Raw genomic sequence first — 18,637 nt, 5'->3', positions numbered from 1 at the left:
AATATATAAATAGGGTTCACATTTTCTTCGATGGGAGATTAAAGGATCCTGTACGCGATGTTCAATTAGTGTGCAAATTACCTAACGAAATATTTTTATTTATTAATTCTTTATAAATTCTGTTTTTTTTTTCAATTAATGAACGAATGAACTAGAAACTCTCTTCGGGATGTTTTTAACAGAGATTGGTAAAAATTATTCGATACAAGATTTTGTAGATGATAAAAAGGCGTGGAATTAATACCTGTTGACTTCCGGGCAGGATATATTAATTTAAATAATTGTATTCACTAACATGACTGTATTTTTAAAAATGTTGAAAAAGAGTAACTACTGAGTTTCTTCGAGTAGCTTCACTTAATTGTTAAATGACGATTCAAAAGTGCTTGTAAAAGCCCACTTGAATAAAGTTTATTTTGTATTTGATTTTGATTTTGACTAGTCTTCGATAATTCGTGATACTTGAAAACTAATAGGATTGATGGTTGTCAATAAATAAAAGTAATGTGTCGACAATCATTATACTACATTTATTTTATACTAGACGCATATTTACAAAACCTGTCCTTATATCCAAATGATGCATTTTGTTTCCATTCCTTTGTTACTACTGTTGAGGTTACATTATATTTATTAATACATTTATAAGATGGAATCATTGAAAATTCGCTACTTGTAGAATATAAAAAACATAATAAATAGCTTCATATAACAACATTACGGTACAGTCGAACCATCTACAGAATTTAAGATAATTAGATATTTGAATAGGAATGTACGGTCGACTGTACGAGGTGCATTTCTGAAGTATTTCCTTCGTAAAAATGATTGCAGAAAGGCATAATTTATTAACTAAACTAAATCCATAAATACTTTTCTTAGAAATTAAAATTCTAAGGAAAGTAATTATGAATAAGATATTTCACTTATTATAAAACACGAATACTTCGAAACTCACAGGATATTACTTGAAGATTAAGTTTAAAACCGAGTTACAATAGGTTTTTTTTAATAATTGTGTTACTACAATATGTTTTACATTTATTTAATGTAAGATATTATTCATGATTTCTGATGTTTAAATATCTTTGATGACATTTCGTATTGATATTGATGCGAGTTTTCATACAACTTCTAGTATCTGGATTGAGGTGATCAAGAATTCGTGTGTCGAGCTTTAGTTTAATACGGCGACTGCTTCTGTTTAAGGACGGCTTGCACGCACTTAGCCATGGTGGGCGAGGCGCGGCTGATAGAATCCGTCATGAAGTAGTCTTCCAATTTCTTGAGTTGAACATCCAGCTTGCCCGATACAGGCTTTTGGAGGCTCTGCAAGTTTACATTCATAAGACGTCAACAAATAAAACTCGATAGTAAAATAATTTCCATAAATCAATTAAGTAAATAATTATTTAAAAAATTACATAAACAAAATCTGATAATGCGTTCGCGTAAACTTTTCTTATCTGGAGTATATTAATAGGCTATTTGACAATGCGAGTAATAAATTGTGAATTATTGTAATCAGTGTATATTATGAGTTTAAAAATGGTTATTTACTAATAAAAGTTGAAAATAATACTCAATTTATTCAAAAATCTATAAATACAAATGCATTATTTCAAATATTTCTCACGTGTCACAAAACGCTCCTGATTGGCTGGGTTTATGATGAAGTCACTTTCTTGTTAACCTTGCTTTTCTACTATATGTACCACAGATTAAAATACAAGAAAATGACGTCACCGACCCCATTGCAGCGCCCTATCGTCCAAGTAGCATGTTTGCACGCAATTTAAAGTAGTTCCTTAACTTTTACTAAATAATATAAAACGGAATTCAAAAACTAGTCAAATAGCTTATTGTGCATTACTCAACAATAAAAAAAAATAAAAGGTTCCATCGACTCTAAACAACAGCCCTTTTAAGCGGTAAACGACAAGAGAGACAGACAAACCTGCGACAGTGTTCTCGCTTGCGCGAAGTAGTTGTTATCCTGCACCTCGCCGTACGCGACCAGCGCCGGGCTCACCTCGCTCATGCGCGTGCGCACCTCGTCGATGTTGTCGTACGGCAGCCGCGACCCCACCACCTCCGACAGCGCACTGCACACACCCAGGGCTGGATTTAGGGGAGGGCAACTGCCCTGGGGCCTCCACATGAGAGGGGGCCACAGTTTTCAGCAAGTTAACAAATACTGAGATATAGTCAAATTATAATAATTTTACTATTTAATATTTTAAAAGTTACCGATACAAATACGAAACAATTCATAGCTTACTGATTGAAATAAAAAAAAAAACTAATTAATTCATAATAATATAATTATTAGGGTGTTCACGCTTCTGTTTGTCTAGGGCCCTCACTGCTTTGTGGCCCCGGGGCTTCCACACCTTTAAATCCGACTCTGCACACACCACACGTCAGACAAAGTAAGAATACTCAAGTATACTCTAACAATTACTTTTGAATCATTATTTTACCAAATTAACTAAACATTGAGTTACCATGGCACACACTATAATAACGAAGTAAGTTTAACAATCAATTGTGACCGTTCAAGTGCTATATATTATGAAGACCTCCGTGGTCGAGTGGTGTGTACACCGGTTTTCATGGGTACGCCACTCTGAGTTCCCGGGTTCGATTCCCGGTCGAGTCAATGTAGATCACCATGAGTTTTCTATATTGTCTTGGGTCTGGGTGTTTGTGGTACCGTCGTTGCTTCTGATTTCCATAACACAAGTGCTTCAGCTACTTACATTGGGATCAGAGTAATGTATGTGATGTTGTCTCATATTTATATGTCATGAGACTCATGATATAATAATTTTTTTCATAGAACATTGCGCTCGTGTAAATAAGTAGAAATGTAGCTTAGTAGTGGGGGGGGGGCGTACCGAATGATCTTCCAGTCCTCGCGCGCCTTGCCGGGCGGCGTGACTGCGGGCCACGTCTGTTGTGCTCGACCCTCGGCGTTGACGTAAGTGGCGCGCTTCTCCGTGTAGGCGGCGCCCGGGAGCACGACGTCCGCCATCGCAGCACCCGCGTCGCCGTGGTGACCTGCGACCCACGCGAACAGTTCAAACAAACAACTCCAGACAACGACCTCCTCGCTTCCCAATGAGAGTTTAATAATAATAATAATAATAATTTATTTATTTATTTATTTAATATTTGGGATACAAACAGATATAACATATAATCAAATTACATAATACAGTTTAGATATCACATTATCCAGCGAAGTATCCACCGATTGATAAAACATATAATGCACTCAAATATTTTAACACAATAAGAAAAATAAAAAAATATTTGACAATATTAAAAGTATATAGTTAAGTTAATTTAAGAAGGTTACAAATTTTATCTTTAAATTTAATTAAAGATAAATGAAATATATCAATGTTCCCAAAATGCTTAATATATTCGCGACAAGCTCTGATTAGAAAACAGTTAGCATTATGTGATGAATGACAAGTGGGAGTATAAAAACATAGCGGTTAACGAGCGTTGGATCGTGGGCAGTTCAGAGACAGCTTGCTTAGTAGAAAAGGGGAATCAATAATATTATTAATAATTTTATATAAGAAAACTTGGTCTCTCATAGATCGGCGTTTTGAGAGAGATAATAAAGGTCCATGGGTACAATCGCTAGATTTAAAAGACAAATATTTTAAAAATTTGTTTTGGATCTTCTCAATTTCATTTATATGAATATTGTAGTGAGGATTCCATACCGTAGATGCATACTCGAGTATAGAACGGACGTAAGCGTTATTGAAGCAGGTTAATAGTAGAAGTATTTTTAAATATATAATCTTTTATTTCGACCAATCTGATCATATTTACAAAATTGTTAGTATAATACACTCCTTAACTTATTGTTAGTAAAACTACATAACATAAAATTATAGTTTTATAGTACCTTTCTGACATGCTTTGTTTGTCAGCACATGGACAATACTGCAATGGTTCAAGTACTGACAATCAAACCTGTCAGAAAACGCCTTAAGGATGCAACGCGTTTAAGCACCTCAGCAGTCATTAAAATCATTCAACGTGAATGACACGAATATTACTTGTGAAACCTGAGTGCTCTAATATAGTATTATTTAAGTGTGCTTGACCTAATATCGAAGTATTTTGAAATATATATGTTTTTATTGTGCATTGCCATTCAAAATGTGTTAACAGAACAAAATTTCTGTTAATTGCACAGCTAAACACACTCAGCTAAAAGTGAATAGAGTACCAAAAATTTAAGCCTAGTTTTGCGGCAAGAGCCGAGGATTAATGTCACATTCTATATATTTTATAAGCTACGGAAGCAAAAACTTCATTTATTACGCGGTCGGTCGCCAAATAAAGGTCACATATGGCATCGGTCAGCAAATGACAACGGCTCAATAATGTTGGGGGTGGGTTAGGTTAGGTAAGTCGAGATGGACCAGTGGTTAGAACGCGTGCATTTTAACCGATGATTGCGGGTTCAAACCCAGGCAAGCACCGCTGATTCATGTGCTTAATTTGTCTTTATAATTCATCTCGTGCTCAGCGGTGAAGGAAAACATCGTGAGGAAACCTGCATGTGACAGATTTCATAGAAATCCTGCCACATGTGTATTCCACCAACCATTGGAACAGCGAGGTGGAATATTATCCAAACCTTCTCCTCAAAGGGAGAGGAGGCCTTTAGCCCAGCAGTGGGAATTTACAGGTTGTTAGGGTACCCTGGTAGATGACGACGCAGTCCTTGGGCAGCGCGTCGCGCGTGACGATGCCGGCGTCGGCGCCCAGCAGGTACACGACGCGCGCGCCCGCCAGCTGCGCGCCCGCGCCCGCGACATAGCCCAGGTCCAGCGCCGCCACCTGCGACGCCGTGCGCTGCAGCACATTCAGCACCTGCGACACGCCACGCCGCACATTAGCTCCCGTACCCACAAGCGCGAATTTACTTCCAACATATACAATGCCGCCCGTTAGCTCCCGTACCCACACACGCGCGAATTCACTTTCAACGTATACAGTGATGTAAAACTAGTTATAACGCATTTCAATCGCGTATATTAATTATTTTTGGCATCTCGACGTTTCGAACACTTCACAGCGTTCGTGGTCACGGATATATACAGTGATGACTGATTCATTTCATAAATTGAGTCGTCCTCTCCACAAAATACCTCATCTTCTATTGCTCTTGCTAGCATGCCTGCTCAGTGCGACAGTATGACAAGAGTGCAAAAGAGAAGCCTTCGCCGACGAGTCATCGATTCCCAACCATTATCCCTTGCCGAGATGACCCAGTAGTTAGAACGCGTGCATCTTAACCGATGATTGTGGGTTCTAACACACATAGGCATATAAGTCAATTGAGACAAAATAACATAAATTCAGTCGGGTCACTGGGATCAGAAATGAAAACATGAATTAAGGTCGGGTTTTTTTTCTTGGGCTATATAACTAACGACATAGCAATACAAGATTATAGCAGTCAAAAAAAGCACTGATCTGGTTAGTTACGTATGTCGAAGTCATCTTTATTTTAAAACTGTGGCATACCTTCCACTCTTTGTCCACGAGTTTGTCCTGCAGCCGCAGTGCCAACTCCTGGGTGTAAGCCAACAGAGCCGCTCCTTCGGGGGTCTTGAGCTGATCTGCTCCCAGGATGACCACGGGCCGCTTGGCGTTTTCCAGCCTCTTCATAACTTCATGCGACGACGTGCCGGTAGCGAGGTCTTTGACGACGGAAGCTGAATCGCCTACATGCTGTTGATTTTATTACGGAAACAAAAATATAAGCAAATATTATTAATAATAATAATAAATACTCTTTATTGTACACCAATAATAAAAAACAAGGCAAATGGGTAACATGTTGAGTAGATGTACAAAGGCGGTCTTATCGCTACGGTAGCAACAATGATGTAAGCAAATATTATTATTAAAATTTCTTTGTTCATTTTCAGACAAGACTCACCATATAGTCGTAGGTTAAGTCGACTTGTGGTCCGATGAGAGCCACGTCGGTTTCCTTGTGCACGAACGCTTTACGGATGCGTGCATTCAACAGCGGAGCCTCGAAACGCACATTCGTACCGATCAATAACACGAAGTCAGCGTCTTCCACGTCTACAACGAAATATTATTAATATTATATCATATAGGAACATTGCAGAACATTGCTGGCCGGCTGGCTTGGGAAAACATTATATTAACTCTGTGCATATAACTTTAATAATACTAAACAAAAAAAAAACACACTATTCGAAATAATATTGGTCACCAGGTACAACCAATACATTAGTTACTTTTCCGTAAAACATTATGTTGCTGTAACTGTATCCAGTATCAAGAACCAGTATGCCAGTGTAAGATCCTCAACGGTCGACAAAAGATTACCTTCTCAATAGCAATATAATAATACCTTTGTTTTTAACGAAGCAGAACCAATTTTTCTAAAACGATAACGAATATCTTTGATAGAACTCCTACAAATTACAAATAAAGACTCACTGGCAATTTTGGTGTTGAGCAAATAGGAAGAGCGCAGATCCGTGCCGGCGCCCTCCAGGGGGAAGTACTGCTCCGTGCACACGTTCTCCGAGCCCAGACGGTTGAACAAATCTTTCAGAGCAATAAGAGATTCCGCATCCGCCAGCTCGCCTGCCACGGCCACTAGCTGCAAAAAACAAATTTATTTTCAAACTCAAACTCAAATTACTAAAGTAAACACTACCACCAGTTCGAAAAAAGAACACCCTGACCTGAGAAGAACCGGCGAAAGAAACTCAGTGGGTCAAACCAATTTATTAAATATATACCAATTATATTACTTTTGTCGAGTCGAGATGGCCCAGTGGTTTGAACGCGTGCATCTTAACCGATGATTGCGGGTTCAAACCCAGGCAAGCAACGCTGATCCATGTGCTTAATTTGTCTTTATAATTCATCTCGTACTCAGCGGTGAAGGAAAACATCGTGAGGAAACCTGCATGTGACAAATTTCATAGAAATTCTGCCACGTGTGTATTCCACCAACCCGCATTGGAACAGCGTGGTGGAATATGTTCCAAACCTTCTCCTCTAAGGGAGAGGATGCCTTTAGCCCAGCAGTGGGAATTTACAGGCTGTTGTTGTTGTTGTATATTACTTTGCAAGCAACAATGTACTAATTTAATCTTTTACAACATATGTGTTATAGTAAGTCAATATAATAAAAGAGGTGATCAGGGCTGCATCGTACCTTGTCGGGCGGACAGTCGCGCAGAGCCCTGGCCGCAGCCACAATGGCGTCCTCCCACTCCACGGGCGTGAGGTTGCCGCGACTGTCCGCCAGCATGGGCGTCACCAGCCGCTGTCGCTTCAGACCGTCGCATGCGAACCTCGACTTGTCCGACAGCCACTCCTCGTTGATTTCCTGCCACAACACTCGTTAATAATGTTCAGAGTCGGATTTAAACGTCTGGAGGCCCCCGGGCCACAAAGCAGTGGGGCCCCTAACAGAAGCGTGAATACCCTAATAATCATATTATTATGAATTAATTAGTTTTTTTTTATTTCAATCAGTCAGCTATGATTTATTTACTTTTAACGGTAACTTTTAAAATATTAAGTAGCAACATTATTATAATTTGACTAAGTATAATAAATCTCGGTATTTGTTATCTCGCTGAAAACTGACGTGGCCCCCTCATGTGGAGGCCCCAGGGCAGTTGCCCCGGTTGCCCTCCCCTTAATACGGCCCTGATAATGTTGTTCGTGAGTTGGGTCTTTCCAAATATAATTTGCTATTCATACCTCGTTTGTTCTGGGTAGAATACGCAGCACTTCATTGGTTCGAGTCGCGACAACAATATTGCTTCCCAAAGGATCTAAAACATCTACAGAGTCGATCTAGAAATAAAATTCATTCTTATTATATCATGTAAACTTTTTTTCAACATTTGCATCAATTATATTATCAACTTACCCTCCTGGTCTCCCAGGGTCGAGCGGCAAAACTATAAGGTTTAGAAGTGAGCGCACCAACGGGGCAAAGATCAATAATATTTCCAGATAACTCAGACAAAAACATTTTCTCGACATAAGTTCCCACCTGTAAAAATAGAAAAAATAAATATGTACTATTAATTCCAGAAGAACCAGAAGAGCAAATATTTTAATGATTAATATTATATTCCTTACTAAATAGATGAACTTTGCATATTTTTTCAGATGATACACTAGACTACTACAGTAGTCGATAAGTCTTCCTTGGCAGGATAATAAATCGGTGCTAATATAGTAGGACCTTTACAGCTGGTACTATTTACCGTCAGATTCAAAACATATTAACAGCAATAATTAACTAACAAAGTAGTGGTACGACTATCTACTCTCCATAGTTTTAATGATTTCATCCTTTGTAAGATTGTTTTTGATGGACAAGAGAGTTAATAATCATAACATGATTTCATGGCACTCGTCGTCTAACCTAACCTAACCCTAGCGACTGTACTTAAGACTACACCATCATTGCATAGTATAAAACAAAGCCACTCATTGATGTCTGTCCTCTTTTTGTGCTTAGATCTTCAATATAACACAATGGATTTTGATGTGGTTTTTTTAATAGATAGATTAATTCAAAATGAAGGTTTATATATATAATACATGCACAACATAGTAGAGAGACACTGATAGTTTTAGGCAAGACGGGGCGGGTCACTAGTTGTATATAAAAGTTCAAACCAAGTTTAAAGTGTTACCTGCATGTCAGTTCCTCTGCCTGTTGTTCCAAAATCATCAACACCCGCAACCTCTGATGCAAAGCGTATACACCTTGTGCAGTGAATGCATCGTGTCATAATGGTCTTTATCAATGGACCTACATCTTTGTCCTCCACAGCCCTTTAAAAATAATCATCTACTATAACTGTTACACATTAAAAATCTATTTTAACTTACTATCTCATAGTTTAGCACATGATTCTCCATGTCAAGATCAAAATCAAAATGTTCTTTATTTAAGTAAGCATAAAAGCACTTTTTTTATATAACAGTACTAAATTAAGCTTATGTAAAACTATTTCTGGTTCAGAAACTAGATCCAGCAAGAAAATCAGTACTTACTTACTCTTTTCCACTATTTTTTATTACTACATATGTGAACTTTAAATTATAGATATCATGTCTAAAAATCTACATTTACCAATTTCATGCCTTTTTTATAATTAATATACTCTTGTATTGAGTATTATGACTTAAACTTATTTAATACAGTTTCTATATGTAAGTTCAGTTTACATAATTTTTTTTTTAGTTTAGATACTTTTAAAAGACACTAACCTTTTGCCAGAAAAGTGAATGTCAGTAAATCTGCTTTTGTCAGAACCAAATGCCATAGACTGGTCTTGCAAATCACACTCTCCACCCTGGTCACAAATTGGACAATCCAATGGATGATTCACCAGTAAAAACTCCATTACACCTTCTCGGGCTTTCCTTGTCAGATCAGAGTCAGTTTTAACCCTCATTCCCTTCATCACAGGCATAGCACAAGCTGCAGCAGGCTTGGGAGATTTCTCCACTTCCACCAAGCACATCCTACAGTTACCAGCCACTGCTAATCTCTCATGGTAACAAAATCGAGGAATTTCCACACCTACTTGTGCCGCTGCCTGTAAGAGTAGTTTATAAATTATATAAGTAATAAATATACTGACCATTGCTTAAATAATAGCTTGATAAAATTAATTTTACTATATTACTGGAGACTGGAGAAATTATTTTGACATATATAACTCTACAGCTATACTTACAGCACTAAGAGGTACATAATTACTTGACTTATTACATTAATTACATTTAAGTACACAAATATATGTGTATTTTTTAATTACAATTTGATGTGCGCAATTTACCTGTAAGATAGTTGTTCCAGGTGGTACATACACAGGTTTGTCATCAATGAAAACCTCGATTTTGTCAGGCTGCGCTTGAACTTGATTAGCGAGTTTGCGAACCCCTAACGGTGCGACTCGGCTGGGAGATAGCGCAAGCGCCCGGGACAGCGGCTGGCGCAGCATTTTCTGCAGCAACCAAAAAACGTAACAAACAGGTTCTAATACATATATATTCAAGTTATTATTAAAATTTTAGCGAAACTATGCAACTAGATTATACCGCTACTTGATGGTAAATAAATGAATGCCAATAACAGGGTGAAAATAATGATATATGAAAGTAAACCCTCTTGTTATTGTTACATAAGTAGGGTTGTCTAACCTAATTAAGTATATAACACATTAATAGTTACAAAAAAAATAATCACAAAAGAACGAATTAAATGTAAGATGGTTTTCAACTGCTAATTTATAAGAGATTTAATATAAAACGTACTTAAAGAGAGTATTCCTGAATCTGAAAAATTTAATGACAAGACAGACCGAAAGCTGTCAATTTGCCATGTTAAATGTCAAAAGCTTTATGTCAATATTACTGCATTCTAGTTAAAACTAATTAAAAGGGACCATATTCAGCCGACTTCCAAAAAATAATGCTATTTTTTTATATAAAGTATATGTTTTCCTTTGATTTCTCGATTTAAAATGAAAAGTTCAATTGCGGTTTATATATTTTAAAGAAGTTGACTAACAATTTTAAGTGAATATTTTATATTCTGTAGGACAATTCTTTTCTCTTTGACATTTGCTAGCTCTTTCTTTCACTCAATTAAATCCGAGTGTGCGGTGTGGTACTTGTGCAAAAAAACTAATATAATTTATTAAAATGGCTATCGGGGACGTTAAAACCGCACAGGGGCTCGGCGATTTGAACAAATATTTAGCTGAGAAAAGTTATTTGTCTGGGTATGTTAAAATATTACGATTGGTAACTGTCCCATACCACGTCAACCGTCGTTAACCTCTTAATTTTAGAACAATAAATGCTCACTTAAACTGCAATGACACGACCTTGACCACGAAACAGAGATAACAATAGAACCTTATCTTGTTTAGGTACACACCTTCTCAAGCTGATGTTCAAGTGTTTGAGCAAGTCGGAAAGGCGCCGGCTGCCAACTTACCGCACGCTCTTCGCTGGTACAACCAAATCGCCTCATATACCCCCGCCGAGCGCAAGGCATGGGCTGCAGGAGTAAGCCCATTAAATGCTGGCGCTAAGCCAACAGCTGCTGCACCCGCAAAGAAAGAGGAAGATGATGATGACGTCGATCTATTCGGCTCAGGTGACGAAGAAGAGGTTCGTTAACGTCTAATATTATTTTATCTATGATTTTTATTCACCTTATATGGTTTAACTTTCAAGTTATGATTTTCTAAAAATAACTAAATATCATGTCTATTCGACAGGATGCAGAGGCAGCAAAAATCCGTGAAGAGCGTTTGAAGGCATATGCTGATAAGAAATCTAAGAAACCAGCTCTCATTGCCAAGTCATCTATAATCCTTGATGTAAAACCATGGGATGATGAAACAGACATGGGTGAAATGGAAAAACAAGTCCGCACAATTGAAATGGATGGTCTGTTATGGGGTGCTTCTAAACTTGTCCCAGTGGGTTACGGAATTAATAAATTACAAATCATGTGTGTCATCGAAGACGACAAAGTATCTGTAGACCTTTTAACAGAAAAAATTCAAGATTTTGAAGATTTCGTCCAGTCTGTAGATATTGCTGCCTTCAATAAAATCTAAGTCATGCCATCTTTATTTCAATAAAATACATTTATACAAAAAAGTGTTTTAATGTAATAAATACAAAGATAAGTTACAACAATTATTCAACTTAAACCTTAGTGTCTTGTTATTGTTCCAATATGAACACTTTAATAATATACATTTCATATAAATGACACAAAAATGTCCATTATTCTTAGCTCTAACGAGTTTGATAAATAAAACAGTTTACAAAGAAAATTACCAAAGAGCACATTGATGCAACATAAAAAACTAAATGTTTTAATAACCACATTTTTGAGAAACACTATTTAATGACTAGTTCTGGTCTTGAAAAAATGATTATCACTCATTCAACTTGGATATTTTTAGCTGAAGTGTCACCAAGAGTTGCCTGCAAAAACATATTAGGAATGTCATTGCCAAAATATACCTTATTGTTCAATGCAAGTGCCTCATATTTTTTCAATTCTAAATATTCTTTAGTCAAAAGCAACTTATTAGCTTCTGCTTGTTTCTTTAAATGGTAATAATCAGCCTCTGCTTTGGTCTGTTGCTTAGCTTTGTGTATACTATCTTCAATGAGTTCAATTTTTTGCAGAGATTCCTTTTCCATTATTTTTTGTTCATACTGTATTTTAGCCACATAGGCTTCTTTTTCTGCCTCAATGATCGCCTTCCTGCGTGCTGTCTCTGCTTCTTTTTCAACAACCTATATAAAAGTAAGTATATATACATTTTAACCGATAAAAAATTACTATACTATTCAAAGAAAGATCTTACAAGTCCTTTGATTGATTATTTTCCAAACATGAATTGTGTGTATAGTTATACAAATAGTTCATAAAAGATCCTACCAAGAAAAACTCAAAATATTCAAAAGTTACTTGGTTCAACCTTCTTACGATTGCAATTCAATAAATCAAATAATGTTATTTAATAATCAGGGAGCAGAAACATTGACAAATGAACCTTTTGATGTTGTTCAGCAATAAGATACTTAGACTTCTCAGCTTCCATAAGTTCATAATTTTTTCTTATAGCCTCTGGTATTTTTGGTTTTGTCACACGAACACCATTGACTTTCAACCCTGGAGCCAATTCATTGAGATCATTTTGTAGAGCCTAAAAAAAAATTACAAATAATGGACAAGAATACTTTTAATACTATTACTTTGTTTCAAGTGAAAATAAGTTTAATTGATTAATTACTATTATATATACATATAATATATATACTTACTGTACTGAGATTCTCATCAATTTGGTCAAATAAATCAATGTAGACTTCATGCAGTGTGTGTGCACTACAGAATTGATTCAACTCATGGTGAACCTTATGAAAAATTAATGTCTTGTCATAATCAGCAGTGTAGTTGCGCACTACCTCTAAGACTGTAATAAACCACATCAAGTTTTGAGTATTACGTTAAAATTGACAGTTCAAATTTATGTGGCTATTTGCCTGGTACTGCCTTCAGATAATTACATGTTTAGGTCTTTTTCACCATTTTAAATTAATTAAATATAATCACCGCTATTAGGATCAAGCTTGTTCACAACTTCTATCCTCTCAAAATATATCATGACACCACCACTTGTTCCACATGGAACATTTTTTACTTCATCTGTTTGTAATGTAGTCTAAAACAAAAATAATCTTCTGTTTAATAATATTTCTGTAAACAGTATGTTTATTTCTACTTATCTTGTTTGTATTTCTTATAATAATAAATGCATATTACTTGTATTGCTTTAAACGTTGTTAGTACTGGAATCATCATGTGAAAGCCAGGCTGACTTGTAACAGGAAGCAATGCTCCTCCCTGTAAATAATTAAACATGATAAATAAAAAGCTAAACTATAAGTACAGACATAAAAAAGTAAAGCACATTTTCTTACCCGGTAGTAAACACCAACATATCCTTCTTCAACTTTGTGTAAAGAAAAATGTACAGACACTCCAACCGCCAATATAACAATCGCCAACATTGATGTCTGGTCCGCCATGACTGGACTACAACATAGTATCTCTCTAAAATAAGGAGAATACTTCTATTTATTGTATACTTACGTTATTTCTTGTTCTATGTTTACCTCAAAAAAATTAAATGAACGCTCACTATTAAAGGTATGATGATGAATTTGTTGGTTGTATTTGCTTTAAAATACAGTATTTAAGGATTTTTTATCGCTCTAGTAAGTCGGATATATTAATAAGGTTGGAACATTATAATTATCTTATTTCAATATTAAAGGCCGATAGTTATACTTTAATATCTTAAATCACAATACAAATTACAAATACTAATGACAAAATTTTGACAGCTTACGATACCTTTTTTAGGTTCCAGCTTTAATAAAAAAGCAAAGATATTAGATCATACGGCCACATGTGCAGCATATTTTCGTCTTTTCGAGCTATTTCTAAGTGTGGTAACATTTATGAAACGTATTTTAGATAGTTTTTTAAAATCGTAATATATTTCTGATATTGATGATTACAGCATATTATATAACATTTTTAACGTTATAATCATAAACGATATAATGACAACCGTAAATAAAATAAAACATGGTTTTGCCAAAACGCTGCTACAGTCTTAGGTTCGTCGGAGCGGGCATCCGGGAGTTCTATTAAGACAACAAGTTCATACATTCTGTGCATCAGGCATTAATTTTTACCTTCTTAAATTATTTTAAATAGAACATTTCTTTTTTAAATTATTGTCAAGTGGTTAAAGGTAGAAAAAGACATAGATATGGTTATAAAACATAATGCATATTATGGTTATAAAATATATATGTCGGAGGAACAGGCTGACGAACAGGTGGGTTTGGTAGTTGCTCCGATATTTGGAAAACAATGAGAGCATAATTTTGCAAGTCACCATTGCATTCGAGACGCTTGTCAAATAATAATGACTCGCAATGCCACAACACTTACAACTCTATTCGGGGTGATCCGCTCTTAAAAGTAAACCAGCCATCAAATATTATTGGTAATTACTTTAACCGTTAATTATGAAACACAAACAAATAAAGCGTGACCGCCTTATATCAATTTAATGATTTGTCAATTCTAACTCTAATTATTATAAGGGAAATAAAAGAACTATATGAATGGTAACATGGAAAATATTTATTCAAGATCTGTTTTATTTAATTACGTACTACCCTTATAAAAGTTTAGTCCACTTCAGGATGTACCGGCACACTTTCAGCCACACTCTCACTTTCATATGTTTTCCCTTGTGCGTGAATTCCATCTAAAACTTTTGCTATCGTCAATTTCAGGGCTCTGTATTCTTCTAAAGCTTTGGCGCACAACTCGCCTTCTGGAGAATTTCCCGGTTCGATCACTAACATCTCCAGTGATCGCTTTAAATATTTCTCTGCGACGAGAAGTTCATCCTGTAAAATTCAAAATTAGAAAGAAAGAAAGAAAAAAACATTTATTGACATACACACATATAAAGAAAAAAATATATACAAAAAATGGATATAAAAACAACATAAACAAAGAAAGATATAATAATAAAAAATATATAATGAATATAAAACTTGTGTGCAGTCAAAAGGAGACAGCTCAGGCTATGAGGGATTTTTATCCCTTTGCTGATTTTCAGCTGTCTCCCAATTACTTTATGATTTGGCGATTGAAGCTATTTTGTCCGTTGAACTTGGTTATGTTAGTGTTATTATTATTTATTAAACCCGTCGATTTATTGTTATTATTGTAAGTTTTATTATTGAAATATTTTATAAGTCGGCCATTCCACATACCACAAAAGCCGATCCCGAAATTTCACGCGCATCGAACATTTTCTTTGCCAGCTGTACCGTTGTCGCATGTAATTCGTATAAAGTGATAGCTGAAATTATGGATTATTTTACTTTAATTTCATATCTGGGAAGATGCTTAAGATATTGATATAATGAACAATTACGAGTCTTCTGGCTTTTGATAAGGTCTTTATAAGCATATTCTTAAGCAAAACGCAATCAGCCGTCAGCTTCAGAGACGTATGTCTTTATCAAATATCTGTTTGAAGATTAGGTAAGTATATATCTCTCGAGTAAATATGTTTCAGTAATTTCAGCAAAATACGTGTCGCAAAACATATTAACACAAAAGTATACTGGACTAACCTTTAGTCCGACATATCCCAGGGCTGAGTATTTCAAGTACGGGTAATATTTCCCGACACAACTCTATTTTACGGCGCATCAACTTCTTAGTAGGTCTCGGCTCTCTATTGATATTATCCCTCAGAACACCAGCAAGGCGTTGCTTTGCGTCCAAAAGTAAATAATGGTTTGGAGCGAGCACTAACAAAACGTTTCTTATATATTCCTCGAGATCTTTTTCATCTTTTTTGTCTGTAAATTAAATAATATAGAAAACAAAACCATTTTAAATTTGGATTTGGATGTATAAACAATTTCTGTGTTCATACTTATAACTTCCAGTTTGTCCGCGCAACATTGAACCTTATGTTCAATGGTAGACGATTCGGTTTCTTTTCCACAGCTGTTACAGATCCAAACGCTAGCGTTTTTCGATATATATCCAGCTTTACACTGTGGACAAATCGCTGAACTCATGTATGTTCCCAACTCCGTGACATCAGAACATCGAGCACATGTACATTTGAAGTACTTGCCAATCATAAGATGTTGCTGTCGTAATGATGTACCCTTAGGAAATTAAAAATGAATTATTTGACATTAAATAGGACAATAGGCTATTTGACTGGTTTTTAAAATCCATTTTATATTCTTTAGTAGAAGGTAAGGAACCCAGTAAAAGTATTGTTTTTTTTTTGTTTCTAGTACATATTTGTAGAAAAATATCATATTAAAAATTCCATATTTAAATAGCGCGCAAAAACACTACTTGGACAATATGGCGCTGCAATGGGGTCGGTGACGTCACTTTCCTGTATTTTAATCTGTGGTACATATGGTACAAAAGCAAAGTTTACAAGAAAGTGACTTCATCATAAGCCCGGCCAAACAGGAGCGTTTTGTGTCACGTGATAAACGTTTGAAAAAATGCATTTTTATTTATGGATTTTTGAATAAATTGAGTATTATTTCCAACTTTCGTTAGCAAATAACCATTTTTAAACTCATAATATACACTGATTACAATAATTTACAATTTATTTTTCGCATTGTCAAATAGCCTATTATGTTAACCATTTGAAATGGAACGCAAATAAGAGAACCCGAGAGATGACAAGGATAAGTGACGTCTCATTTCAACTTCTCCTCCTTTAAAATTTTATTTGTTGTGCATAGATGTTTTCAAGTCATAATAATTTTTTTATCTCTTCTCACGCCACAGCTCTCACCTTCAAGGGATCCGTGTAGTTGTAATATATAGGGTCTCCTTTCCTGATGTCGCAGCTGGCGTGGCACACGAGCTCGTTGCGGTCGTTGATGGAGACGTGCGTGTTGGCGACGCAGTCGTGCGCCAGCAGCGCGGCGCGCAGGTACACCCCGCGCAGCAGCTCCGCGCAGCCGATGGCCGGGATGGGCGGCCCGCGCACCTCGAAGCTGTTCACGTCGATGGCCGCGCAAATCTTCTGAACGAGATCCTTGTTCTGACCATTTTCGAGAAGACCCAGGGATTGGATGAACTGAAATGAACATTATGTATCCATCAAATACATTAATTATTATGTAGTTTGTTCGGTTATTACCTATGTGCCTAAAATGTTGTCTGTTATTTTAACGAATTGGAAGCTAAACTATAATAATCTAACGTAGCATTATTACAGAAAAAAATATTTTTATAAGAAATTGACTGAATATCAATTGACAATTATATTCATATTATATTCATATTACCTTTACGGTGTTATCGTAGAAATCCCAAACGCTACTATCCCTACGTCGGTCTAAATGCGTTTCCAATTCCATAAAGACTTGCCATTCCTGGTGGTTAAAATCCTTTTTTAATAGCGCTCGTAAAACCAACAACGATCCGACGTTCTGCACCATCGTCATGGGATTAGTTCCTTTATTGAGTTTAAGATTTCGGAAGAAATCACATTCTTGCTGTGAGTGCCATTCTGAAACATTTATTTGAATCTTTAATAAACTCCACCCATTACACAACTAGGTCTGTGAATGTGCCAAAGCCTCACATCCCAAAAATTATGGACTTATTCTACATGCGATTGCAAATTGATTTGGCAGAATTTCATACAAGCCGGTTTCCTCGCAAAGTTTTTCTTCAAAGTAAAACAAGAATATTTTTTGTCAACACAAATCACTTTAAAACTGTGATATGAAACCAGAATCATAACTGAAGATCCATTAAAAAAATACCATCCTATTGTATTATATTAGATGGAAAACGTAATATAATTTCATACTTGCAAATTGATCCGTGCACCCGTCTCCTGGGCATATGGGCGCTACTGCACAGTTCTTGCACACGAGGAACTTGCTTATGAGAGGCAGGTAGCAGTTGAAGCAGACAAGCGACGTGTCGCTGTTTGGTCCCAATACAAAAGGCTGGTCCGAGAGAATTCGCTCGCCTGGCTTTAAATCTTTTGCAGCGACTAAATATCTAGATTTAAAAAATACAATTGTATTCCTATTTATTAAATGATATGTACTAATATAATTTGGTATGGAAATTAGAACCATTACCTTTGAAATACTACCAAACTACAACCATTAAATATCACCAATACGTTAATGAGAAATGCAATAAAATTTTAGTATTAAAGCAAATTTTTTTTTTTTTAATTAACTGTTACAAACCTGCCTAATTTTTCATTACTTTTCACCTCGTATTTTAAGCTCATTTTGCGATCACCAAATTATCGGATTAGTTAAACAACCTGCATCGAAGCAGACATGCGGCGAACTGAGTAGTGGGCTATATTTTTAGAAGTCTAATGCGCTATTTATAGACTCGTATTATCGT

The 18,637-nt window shown here is 35.9% G+C and overlaps 4 protein-coding genes across 7 annotated transcripts; 1 reads left to right on the top strand and 3 right to left on the bottom strand.

The window, feature by feature from the left end:
- Nucleotides 1-509: 509 nt before the first annotated feature.
- Nucleotides 510-10,499, bottom strand: LOC124537111 (NADH-ubiquinone oxidoreductase 75 kDa subunit, mitochondrial). 2 transcript variants are annotated; one of them, XM_047113841.1, is made up of 14 exons: nucleotides 10,387-10,499; nucleotides 9,909-10,076; nucleotides 9,334-9,665; nucleotides 8,754-8,895; nucleotides 7,976-8,101; nucleotides 7,804-7,899; nucleotides 7,250-7,423; nucleotides 6,520-6,685; nucleotides 5,984-6,135; nucleotides 5,566-5,772; nucleotides 4,737-4,908; nucleotides 2,901-3,063; nucleotides 1,958-2,105; nucleotides 510-1,329 (listed from the first exon to the last, which is right to left on the bottom strand). In XM_047113841.1, exons 2-14 carry the CDS (start codon nucleotides 10,071-10,073, stop codon nucleotides 1,183-1,185), a joined length of 2,190 nt encoding a protein of 729 aa, XP_046969797.1. In that variant the 5' UTR covers nucleotides 10,074-10,076; nucleotides 10,387-10,499; the 3' UTR covers nucleotides 510-1,182. The 2 variants fall into 2 exon arrangements, with proteins under 2 accessions (XP_046969797.1, XP_046969798.1); XM_047113842.1 differs by having other exon boundaries at nucleotides 10,273-10,393.
- Nucleotides 10,500-10,684: 185 nt separating this feature from the next.
- LOC124537113 (elongation factor 1-beta') lies at nucleotides 10,685-11,748 on the top strand. The gene is made up of 3 exons (XM_047113847.1): nucleotides 10,685-10,856; nucleotides 11,007-11,250; nucleotides 11,361-11,748. Exons 1-3 carry the CDS (start codon nucleotides 10,777-10,779, stop codon nucleotides 11,703-11,705), a joined length of 669 nt encoding a protein of 222 aa, XP_046969803.1. The 5' UTR covers nucleotides 10,685-10,776; the 3' UTR covers nucleotides 11,706-11,748.
- LOC124537112 (erlin-2-like) lies at nucleotides 11,740-14,040 on the bottom strand. Of its 3 annotated transcripts, none has more exons than XM_047113845.1 (7): nucleotides 13,786-14,040; nucleotides 13,591-13,705; nucleotides 13,433-13,513; nucleotides 13,223-13,331; nucleotides 12,931-13,082; nucleotides 12,660-12,812; nucleotides 11,740-12,399 (listed from the first exon to the last, which is right to left on the bottom strand). In XM_047113845.1, the coding sequence occupies exons 2-7, from the start codon at nucleotides 13,696-13,698 to the stop codon at nucleotides 12,037-12,039; spliced, it is 966 nt and encodes a 321-aa protein (XP_046969801.1). In that variant the 5' UTR covers nucleotides 13,699-13,705; nucleotides 13,786-14,040; the 3' UTR covers nucleotides 11,740-12,036. The 3 variants fall into 3 exon arrangements, with proteins under 3 accessions (XP_046969801.1, XP_046969802.1, XP_046969799.1); XM_047113846.1 differs by having other exon boundaries at nucleotides 13,591-13,743; nucleotides 13,812-14,040; XM_047113843.1 differs by having other exon boundaries at nucleotides 13,591-13,723; nucleotides 13,812-14,040.
- Nucleotides 14,041-14,834: 794 nt separating this feature from the next.
- LOC124536834 (SET domain-containing protein SmydA-8-like) lies at nucleotides 14,835-18,566 on the bottom strand. The gene is made up of 8 exons (XM_047113460.1): nucleotides 18,472-18,566; nucleotides 18,078-18,274; nucleotides 17,548-17,771; nucleotides 17,049-17,336; nucleotides 16,149-16,389; nucleotides 15,841-16,071; nucleotides 15,475-15,563; nucleotides 14,835-15,102 (listed from the first exon to the last, which is right to left on the bottom strand). Exons 1-8 carry the CDS (start codon nucleotides 18,513-18,515, stop codon nucleotides 14,878-14,880), a joined length of 1,539 nt encoding a protein of 512 aa, XP_046969416.1. The 5' UTR covers nucleotides 18,516-18,566; the 3' UTR covers nucleotides 14,835-14,877.
- Nucleotides 18,567-18,637: the final 71 nt, after the last annotated feature.

This window comes from Vanessa cardui, chromosome 17 (assembly GCF_905220365.1).
Source record: "Vanessa cardui chromosome 17, ilVanCard2.1, whole genome shotgun sequence".
Classification (NCBI taxonomy): domain Eukaryota; kingdom Metazoa; phylum Arthropoda; class Insecta; order Lepidoptera; family Nymphalidae; genus Vanessa; species Vanessa cardui.
Note: the sequence above shows the minus strand (reverse complement) of the source record. Positions and strands in the feature narration are given on the sequence as shown.

Bases quoted from the DNA above. Each gene is read 5' to 3' on its own strand.
- LOC124537111 (XM_047113841.1), bottom strand. From the start codon at position 10,073: ATGCTGCGCCAGCCGCTGTCCCGGGCGCTTGCGCTATCTCCCAGCCGA. The intron at 8,102-8,753 runs GTAACACTTTAA...CTATTTTTACAG, and splicing joins GCAGAGGAACTGACATGCAG to GTGGGAACTTATGTCGAGAA. The intron at 6,686-7,249 runs GTACGATGCAGC...TGTTTTTTGCAG, and splicing joins GCGACTGTCCGCCCGACAAG to CTAGTGGCCGTGGCAGGCGA.
- LOC124537113 (XM_047113847.1), top strand. From the start codon at position 10,777: ATGGCTATCGGGGACGTTAAAACCGCACAGGGGCTCGGCGATTTGAAC. The intron at 10,857-11,006 runs GTATGTTAAAAT...TATCTTGTTTAG, and splicing joins GAGAAAAGTTATTTGTCTGG to GTACACACCTTCTCAAGCTG. The intron at 11,251-11,360 runs GTTCGTTAACGT...TCTATTCGACAG, and splicing joins GCTCAGGTGACGAAGAAGAG to GATGCAGAGGCAGCAAAAAT.
- LOC124537112 (XM_047113845.1), bottom strand. From the start codon at position 13,698: ATGGCGGACCAGACATCAATGTTGGCGATTGTTATATTGGCGGTTGGA. The intron at 13,332-13,432 runs GTAATATGCATT...TTTTTGTTTTAG, and splicing joins CAACGTTTAAAGCAATACAA to ACTACATTACAAACAGATGA. The intron at 12,813-12,930 runs GTAAGTATATAT...ATTTTTTTTTAG, and splicing joins TTGATGAGAATCTCAGTACA to GCTCTACAAAATGATCTCAA.
- LOC124536834 (XM_047113460.1), bottom strand. From the start codon at position 18,515: ATGAGCTTAAAATACGAGGTGAAAAGTAATGAAAAATTAGGCAG. The intron at 17,772-18,077 runs GTATGAAATTAT...TAAATGTTTCAG, and splicing joins GTGCACGGATCAATTTGCAA to AATGGCACTCACAGCAAGAA. The intron at 15,564-15,840 runs GTTAGTCCAGTA...CCATAATTTCAG, and splicing joins TGGGATATGTCGGACTAAAG to CTATCACTTTATACGAATTA.